The sequence below is a fragment of the Dromiciops gliroides genome, chromosome 3 (genome assembly GCF_019393635.1).
Source record: "Dromiciops gliroides isolate mDroGli1 chromosome 3, mDroGli1.pri, whole genome shotgun sequence".
In the NCBI taxonomy this organism is placed as follows: domain Eukaryota; kingdom Metazoa; phylum Chordata; class Mammalia; order Microbiotheria; family Microbiotheriidae; genus Dromiciops; species Dromiciops gliroides.
The window spans coordinates 387,896,255-387,905,720 of record NC_057863.1 but is presented as its reverse complement, the minus strand read 5'-3'; the positions used below and the strand labels follow the sequence as shown (position 1 = coordinate 387,905,720).

General features: G+C 46.3%; 2 protein-coding genes across 3 annotated transcripts in view; one reads left to right on the top strand and one right to left on the bottom strand.

Annotated features, from left to right (window-relative positions):
- Positions 1–586: 586 nt before the first annotated feature.
- On the bottom strand, positions 587–7,145 carry DBI (diazepam binding inhibitor, acyl-CoA binding protein). Its single transcript, XM_043994837.1, has 4 exons — positions 6,988–7,145; positions 5,196–5,313; positions 2,145–2,207; positions 587–909 (listed from the first exon to the last, which is right to left on the bottom strand). Exons 1-4 carry the CDS (start codon positions 6,994–6,996, stop codon positions 836–838), a joined length of 264 nt encoding a protein of 87 aa, XP_043850772.1. The 5' UTR covers positions 6,997–7,145; the 3' UTR covers positions 587–835.
- An 83-nt stretch (positions 7,146–7,228) lies between these two features.
- C3H2orf76 (chromosome 3 C2orf76 homolog) overlaps positions 7,229–9,466 on the top strand; it is a 54,831-nt gene continuing 52,593 nt past the window's right edge. Inside the window, exon 1 of one of the 2 annotated variants that reach the window (XM_043994834.1) lies at positions 7,229–7,413. In XM_043994834.1, coding sequence (XP_043850769.1) covers positions 7,367–7,413 — 47 coding nt within the window. In that variant the 5' untranslated portion in view covers positions 7,229–7,366. The remainder of the gene's footprint in view (positions 7,414–9,466) is intronic. The other variant, XM_043994836.1, reaches the window with a different exon arrangement.

Sequence of the window (9,466 nt, the reverse complement as noted above, 5' to 3'; positions counted from 1 at the left end):
GTGTCTTCTCATCCATCCTCCATTAGTTATTTTCCCTAAGCACAGATTTTAATGTCATCCCTTTGCTCAATCAACTCCAGTGGCTTCTTATGGCCTCTAAGACCCAACATAAGCCATTTGGCCACCAAGGCCTCTTTCTCCTTTTCCAGTCTTCTCTCATACGTTATTCTATACAGAGCACTCTTTTTTTTTTTTTTTTTTTAGTGAGGCAATTGGGGTTAAGTGACTTGCCCAGGGTCACACAGCTAGTAAGTGTCAAGTGTCTGAGGCTGGATTTGAACTCAGATCCTCCTGAATCCAGGGCTGGTGCTTTATCCACTGCACCACCTAGCTGCCGCCTGTAAAGTCTTCTGCTATGTGAGTCCTAGTTATTAGGAGATTTCTCACATATTGGCTTTTATTATTATACTTTTATCTTTCCTATTAAAAGGCAGGCACTGGCAGAGACTCTTACATGTATTAAGTGCTTAAATGTTTGCTGAACACATGAACTTGATTTCTCCCTTAGTCCCTAATAAAGGCACAAGCTCAAGTGTGTAGGATAGAGATGGCAAAATTCCCTTAACTTATGGGCCACCTACAAAGCTTAAAGTAACAAATGCACTTTATTGATTTACAGATAAAAGAAAGGTACTGAGCCAAGATCAGCAACTGCTTCGTTCTCTTATTCAACAGCTAGACAGCTGTATAACCTGATGGGCCTTGAGTAGCCATGACAATTCTTACTGCTTCACATTATTTACACTGGTTTGACTTTGACCACAGGATTAGGAAAGCAAAGCATTATTTTAGTTTAGCTTCCAAGTGCATGGCTGATGTCTGAATTGAGCTTCTTTTATATTCCGTATTTTCTTTTTAGTTCTTCAACTTTTGCAACATAAGCTTTCATGGAATCTTCTTTGGATTTCCCTGTAAATTAGCAACAGAGATTTTGTCAGGTATTGCAAAAACCTGAGAAAACATATCTACATTTTGCTCCCGCATTATTATTATGGCTGTCTGTACTGCAAGCAATGGTATACTGGCATGACTGTGTCTTCAAACTTCTCAGAAGATAAAGTGGGACCTTCACTCACAGTCAATAAAGTGAGTCACAGTGACCTACCCCCACCCCCACCCCCACCTCTCCCACAGCTGAGTCTGGCCTGCTGAGCAAGCATGCTTTTTGGGGTTTGCTCCTCCCAAGAGTAACTTAGTTAGGAGCAGAGAGCAAAACTAGTAGCTTATTCTTTCATCCATGCTGAATTTGTCCAAGCCCTCAGGCAAGAGCAGCCAGTTCTTAAAGAGGGACAGGGCAGATCTTTGTCTTTCTGCTCCAACAGTAAGAATACCATGTGGTCCAAGATTATACTTGTGAAGGAGGAGAGATACTCAGATTCTCTGTTGTTGGGGGGTGGGGTGGGGGGTGAGAAGGGCCAAAGGGGAAGCACACTGGTGGTGAAGGGAGGAGGAAATAGAAGGGGGATCCCTGAGTAACAAGTAGTTAAACAACAATGAAGAAGACTGTTCTTTATTTTTCAGTTACATGAAAATTCTAGGGGTTTGGCACAGTCCTTTCTTGAGGCCAAGGACTTCTCATTTGTATGAAGACAGAGGCAGCATTTGGAATGAGCCAACAGGAACACAAAGGCCATTGGGGACCTCGGTGCCAAATTAGCAGTCCCTTTGGCAGGTTTCTAGCTGTCACCTGATTAAGCAGGGGCCTGGCCACTTCCTTGTCGATGCTGCTTTCTAAGTCTCTAGTCCCCACCACCGTTCTTGTAAGTGGTGGTAGTGGGGGTGGTTACAAGAGAATAATGAGAGTGTATCCATGCTGGCTCTAGTTGGAAGCTCACCTTCTTACCCTGAATGACACTTCCTCGTAAGAAATAGGGGCAAGTGGATGGCACTGGTCCTGACACTATCAACATACTTCTAGTGGCCCTGACATCTCCCTTCTACTTCTACTATGTTGGGGAAAGTTATCACAGGAAGTGAGTGACTGTTTATTCCTTGAACAGCTCAGGGTCAAATCACATCCCACACAGTTTATTTTCTTCACTCAGGTTCGTATTAAGTGTCGATCTATATCGCCTAACGAAAGCTCCCTTTCAGGACTGACCAACATGAGATTTAAAGAAGCTGATTAGAACATAGATGATTACCTTTCAAAGCGTTCCAGGCATCCCACTTAGCCTTGCCTTTGAAGTCCATCATACCCGGACGATCTTAAAAATAAAAGGGGGGAGGAGAACCCAAGTTAAATACCTGAGGAAGGCTTATGATCCCAAAGGCACACCCCACATAATTAATAAGTGCTTACTGAATGGGGCTATGGCTTTCAGCAACTTTCCTGATAAAAAGGAAACTGTTGTGTCAAGTCCACCTGCACCTTACAAACCCCTCCCTTACAAACCAGACAAAATGAAAATGGGGGACGACTACTCACAAAATACTAATCCCAAGGTTTTTTGGAGGAGTAAATCCTAACTTTATACTAGCAGACTGTACATATGGGAAATTCAAGCATTTTCTTGCTTGCTCAATGCACAGTGTAAATGCCAGGAGAGAAGGGCAACCAAGTGCTGTACTTTAAGGCACAGCCTAAATTTTGGAAGGAGCCAAGGCTGGGCAATTACAAGCTGACACTGAGCCATAACCCTCAACCACAGTTAATGAGAGCAGACTTGTGCACAGGGGAATTGCTCTTCAAATACTAAAGACAAGTAGTTTCTACCCCAGGGTTTCTAGAAAATTCTTGAACAGGAATTAGTACTTGGTTATGTTGCTGAGTCAGAGCAACATCCCAGTATTCCCTAACCACTTTTAAAGCATTTGGGTCTCCATGGAGGTGCTTTTACAACAGAAAGGCATTTTTCCCCCTCCAGGGGCAATTCTGGAGAGCCAAGTCCACCTACCACTTCCTGCGCAAAACATTCCCAGGCTAGCCTGGCTCAAAATGAAATGTTTATTGTCTGGACCATGCAACATCACACTTGATTAGATACTGCTTTGCATAATTCACACATTTTTAGCAAGGGAGGTCTTCAAAAGCCATCCAGTTCAATCTCCTCCTTTTACAGATTAATGAGCAGAGAAGAGAACCAGAAAAGCAGAGCAAAGCCCAAGGGATTTGAACCCCTGTCCCCCTGACTCCAGAGTCCATGCATCTTCCACTTTACCATGCTGTCTAAAGCTAGAAAGGCTCTTCTGGTTTACTCATTTGTACCTTATTTTATCCTTAGGTGTACAAATATCCCATTTTATTTTTATATTTTTTTTAGTGAGGCAATTGGGGTTAAGTGACTTGCCCAGGGTCACACAGCTAGTAAGTGTTAAGTGTCTGAGGCCGGATTTGAACTCGGGCTTTCCTGACTCCAAGGCCAGTGCTCCACCTAGCTGCCCCTGTTCTTTTTTTATTTTTATTTTTTTATTTCAAATATCCCATTTTAAAGAATGAAGAAACTGAGACGCAGAATAATTAAGTGACTTAGCTGAGGTTACACATCTAGGAAACAGTAGTAGCATGTTGGAGCATGACCATGTCTTCTGACTTCAGGTCTAGTGTTGTTGGCAGGGCATCCTATTTTGTGTCTGTCTCCAACTGGATTGTAAGGTTTTTAAAAGCTGTGACTACACCTTTATCTTCTTCTTTTCTCTCCCTAGTGCCTCGTATGGTGCTGGGCACTCAATAGACACCCAAATAAGATCTACTAGAAGTGGTTTCTCTACCAGGAAGAGGAAATTACTCCAGTTCAGGTGCTGCTGTTCTAGAAAGGTCCTTCCACAAGTTGTTTCGACTGCCCAAACTACATTATTAAACTGCCTTGCTTCAGAATGCAACTTTTTGAAACAGCACTGACTGGTCAAGAAAGAGCTTGGAGGGACTTAGGAACAAATCAAGATTGCTCAAGGCAAATGTCTTATCACAAAACTGATTAGTCCATGCTACAAAGCCAAACTCTAAGGCTTCACCTGCCAAAATATAACAGTTCAAAGAACATTGATATTTTGCAAACATTCCTAGGAATAGGATCTTTGATGCCTAGTTCTGCCTTCCAATCCCTTCTTGTCACACATGTTCGGTAAAATCACAAAAGGACAGATCAGGGCACTGCTGAGGGTTAAGGGAAGATCATGATCAAGGTAGCAAGGTAGCAGAAATATTTGTTCTGTAGTGCTTCCTTTTTACTTTCCTACTCTGGAAACTGGATCACTAAACTCTCTAAAGAGTCTAAAAAGAGAGAGGAGCTCCTATTAGCTCCCAAGAGTAGATTTTCTTTCTATTTATTTATCTATCTATTTATTTTTTTAGTGAGGCAATTGGGGTTAAGTGACTTGCCCAGGGTCACACAGGTTAAGTGTCAAATGTCTGAGGCTGGATTTGAACTCAGGTCCTCCCAAATCCAGGGCCAGTGCCCTATCCATTGTGCCACCTAGCTGCGCCAGATTTTCTTATTAGCTGTCAAATGCTCCCATTACTGACCTTGCTTTGTTTCTAAAATCTCACCTTCCACCTGAAGCCTAAGAGGGTGGCTCTTAATTCCAGTGCCTCTCCTCAGTTAATCATCTCTTATTCATTCTGTAGATAGCTTGCTTCGTGTATATATATTTATTGTCATGTTATCTCCTCTGTTAACTTGTAAGCTTCCTGAAGGCAGGGACAACCTTTTGCCTTTTTTTATATCCCCAACATAGTCTGGCACACTGTAGGCACTTAATAAATATTTGCAGTTTGATTGCTCTAAATGGAATCCTGTTCCATTCTGGGACTGCAGGACAAGCCAGTTTGGCTGGGTTTTAAAAGGAACTAGCTGTGTGAGCTTGGGCAAGAAGATACTTTACCTCCCCAGGCCACCAGTTTCTTAGGATGACACAGGTTAGACCCCAGGTTCTTTTCTAGCTCTGTCAATTTTATACTACTTTTGCCACGGAGGCACTGATTTAGCTTTTAGGAGACCAGTACAGTCTCTAAGTACAATGCCACAGAAATGTGATGATTATTCTATGAAGTCTCTTCCCCTTTTAATTTAAAACCAATCCACAATCTGAGTTCTTAATATCTACTACACTGAATATAAGGGCCAGCAATTACTTTGAAAGGAACAAGAATATCGCCAGTTTAAGTTGTTTCATTATTCATTCAAGGTTACCCTATTTGTCAATAACCAACTTTACATTAATGCAAAACTGCCCAAAATTACATCCACCAGTACCTGTATTTACATCTCCGACTGTGGCTTGTTTGTAGTGGCTATAGATGAACAGCATCTCCTGATCATCTGGTTTGGACTTCAGGTTTTTTACTTCTTCAGCAGCTCGGTCAAATTCAGCCTAATTGGCAGGAAGAAAGGAAGGAGAGGATTAACTCTTACTTTCCGCCACTCAGAAAGGTTCAAAGCAATTGCCCCAGTCACCAGATAAACTGAAATTCAGCCAGAGTTCTAATACAATGTGACCCGGGGCAATTTACTTACTCTAGCTTAGTCTGATTGTTTCCCAATCAGGAAAAATAGAAATAATAGCCTCAACTTCACAGAGTGGTTGTGAGGATAAAATGAGATATTTGTAAAATGTTTTACAAAAACCTTAGAGCCCTATATAAATGCAACAGTTTTTTTTGTGGGGTGGGGGGAAGGTGTGTACCGGAAAGACCACTGGATTTAAAGTCAGAAGAACCTGAATGTTAACCCCAGTTTTGCTGCTGACCTCCACGTATGGTCTTGGACAATTCCTTTGGACAACATTTCCCCATTTGTAAAGGGGGGAGGGCGTGCTGTATAAGGTGATCTTTTAAGGTCCCTTCTAGCTCTTGATCCTAATTTGGGGAGCCCTTTATACTCCGGGAACAATCACTCAGAAGTTGTTGATCCAGCTTTTTTTTAGCCCTGGCCCGGAGGGGGTTCCGTATGGTCAATACACCAGCGTGAGAGCTGGATCTGTAAGAACGGGAGGGGTGCCCTGAGATTTCAAGAGGAAGAATCTAGGCAAGAGACGCAGCTGAGAGAGGGAGGCGGGGTTTGCAGAGAAGGAACTGATGACCACCAGTCCATCTACAGCACGCAAAGAGGGGAGGTGGAGAGCTCCTTCCTTTGCCAAGGCTGGACCGGGCAAAGCACGCGCGCGCACGCACATGCACACACACGCACGCACACACAGATGAACTTTGTCCCACTGCCCCAGGAGGCTCTGCAAGGCAGGGAGGAGAAGGGGAGCTCCGAGGCTCAAATCTTAGGCGTCCTCCTCCGGCCTCCCCCCCACCCCCCCCTTCCCGGGACTGTCTTTCGGGGCTGCCGGCCACTGCTTTTCGCCATCGTTCGTCCCAAAGGCAGCATCACTCCCTCTCCGTTAGGCAAAAGCAAACCCTATTTTTTTTTTTTTACCGTACTCAAGCCAGCATAGCTAGTTTCTTAGCTTACTGCCCTGGATCTGGGGGACAACCAGTCTTTCCCATCTCTGCTCCCCTAAATGCTTCCTCGTTTTCACCAGCGTATGGATCCTTTCTGCAACCCTCCCTCGTTCCAGCTCTCTTCCTTAAGCCTTCCAAGATCCCCGGGACGATGGAAAGAAACTGGCTTTAGGAGCCACAAGTCCCAGTTCTGACGCTTGACGTGCTTTGTGACTGTTAAAGTCACTTCCCTTCTCTGGTCTTCAGTATCCTCATCTGCAAAACGAAGAAACTGGAGTTCCACGGTTCTCCTTCCTTCCCCAGGGCCCTTCACTGCCCAGGGGGAACGAACAACTCGGGCTGACCACAGGGGAGGAAAAAGGCGACAGCTCACAGATAACTAACTTAATAGAAACCAGGAAGAGACGGGGAGAGCAGCTAGGGGGAAAGGAGAAAGAAAGGCGGTGGCGGTTCTAAGACCAATTTCAGCCCGGGAGTGGGGGGTTGACAGCCAACACTTGACCCACTTAGCAGCCAGCCCCTTTTACCCGGGTCCCTTCTTCCCTCCCACCGTCCCTTCGTCGATCTCCGGTTTTCCAGCCTGGCTGGATGCCTCGTACCTGTGACATGCTGCGGGCTTAGTGGGGCGGGGAGGATCAAGCAAGAGCTTCCACCGAGCACCTGCAAGCTAAACCAAAGCAGGCTGGGGTAAGCCAGCTCCCCGCCTCGGGCCCGACTACAACCTTGGCTCAGCTCAGGCGACTTCCGTGCAGCCAATCAGAGCCCTGCCCAGCTTTCCAAGGGGGGCGTGGCCTAGCTTGGCCCAGGAGGGACACTCCTCCTCCGCCGCTCTCGGCGTCCCTCCCTTCTCCTTAGTCGCATGCTCCGGGGCTTTTGGCTGGCCTGGGGAAGCGGGAGCGTGCCTGCAGTTTGGGTAGTGCTCGGCGCTGAAGGGAGGGGAGGAGGAGCAGGCGGAGAGGAGGCGGGGAGCCGAGTTGGATGCTGGGAGGTGGTGGCGGAAGTGAAAGTGGCGCGCGCACCGCACAGTAAGGAAGGGGAGAGAATGGGAGGGGGCACTCCAGAAAAAGGCGGTTGGTGCGGTTAGCGGGTATCACTTGGCGGAGCCGCGTGCGGGCACAGCCCCTTCCTAGAATAGGAGACCTAAAAATCAGGCCTCCTGCCATCCCGTCCCTCCGCTCTTAGCCGTGTTGTGGCGGCGAGGAGGCGGAAGCCCATCCTCATCCTCCCCTTGACCCTCCTCCGGCCGAGGGAGGGGGTTGGTTGGAGGCGGGGGTGCCTTCCTCCCTGGTGCCCGAGGAGGGGCGGGTTGGAGGCCATGCCGAAATCTGGGGCTGGGGTTTTCAGTATACCCCCCCTTTAGGAAAGGTTGCAGGTGCCGGGGGTCCTGGGCCTAGAAAGAGACTTTCTCCTGGAGGAGACGTACTTGAGGTCCTTATGCCCCCTTCCCTGCCTCGTCTCTCCTCCCCCTCTCCTGCCTCTCCTCGTACTAACGGGTTAGAAAATAGCGTGTCAGAGATAGGCAATAGTGAAAGCAAATCTCTACCGTCAAAAGCAGTTTCTTTGTCTCTGAGGCCTAGAAGAAGCCAGTGCGTGTCGGGCTCACATTTTTTTTTTTGGTGCGGCAATGGGGGTTAAGTGACTTGACCTGGGTCACACAGCTAGTACGTGTCAAGTGTCTGAGGCCGGATTTGAACTCAGGTACTCCTGAATCCAGGGCCGGTGCTTTATCCACTGCGCCACCTAGCAGCCCCCCACATTCTTGATAGAAACTGGATTCCCCAGCTTTGTTGTTTGCTTCCTTGGCCGGCACAACTGTGTCAGACTCAATGGTTGGTTCTGCTGCTTGGCGTTTGTCGTTCTTGAAGAGGGCCATGACATCGGGGTGATGCCATGATTTGCAGTGAATTGGGTTTAAGTGAGGGAGGGATGTGCAAAGGCACTAGCCTCACTCCTTCCTCCAGAGTTATTTGGGTCTGGTGGCAAGATAATACAGCAGGACGACTGGAGATGGCCCCCGGATGTTTTAATACAATTGGGGTTAAGTGACTTGCCCAGGGTCACACAGCTAGTAAGTGTCTGAGGTGAGATTTGAACAAAGGTCCTCCCAACTTTAGGGCCAGTGCTCAACCCTCTTCACCACCTAGTTGTCCTAATTGGTTAGATTGTCTACCTCTCTCTCCCATAAATTAGTTCCTCAGACTTGTGCATAGAAGTAAATTGTTGTAAGGACGAACTTTTGTATCTAAGGGTAACCCCCAATTCATAAAATTGTTTTGGGAGTTTGCTGTTTTGTTTTTTTACTCGGGACACTGAGTGACTTGCCTAGTAAGTGTCAAGTGTCTGAGGTCAAATTTGAACTCAGGCCGGTGCCTTATCCACTTCGACACGTAGAGTCCCCAAAGGAGTTTGCTGTTTGAAACTCAAAAGCAATGTTTGAAATTCATGGTCAGGTTTTTAGGCCTGTCGTGGATGGAAGCAAGAAGGAAGAACAACTTTATTTCTTAGTTTAGGAGCTTAGCCTTGGCAAAATTTTAAACAGATGAAGAGTTTATTTAGCATTCTGGCACTGACTTTCTACATCCCTAGCCTACTTCTTGGTAACCTTCTCTTGGACTCCAGTTCTCTAATGCATATTTCCAGAGGACCTATGATGAATCATATTATATGGATCCAAGGTGCAGGAAGAGACTTTTTTGGATATGGCCATGTGAATTTGTTTTTCTTTTTTCTCCTTTTAATTGACTGTTTTTGATTTGAGATGTCAAGGAACAGGGACATAGTTATTCTTAACCCACCACAGCATTTATTGGTAATATACAAATTTAGCAGACAGGGCCATTTGTACAGGAAGGGTACTAGATGTGTGCTGCCCCCCAGGTCACTGGTTATACATACCTTGCTTAGCTGAATTCTAGGTAACCAGTGGCAGCTCAGGCCACCCACCACTGAAATATTCTGAATGTCTGCAGATAGAGTGTTGAGGGCTTTTATCCTGGGGTCGGTTGAGGGAACTGGATGCTCCAATTTCAAGTAAGCAAACTCCACTCATCTTTGAATACTATCACAAGTGGATCAAAT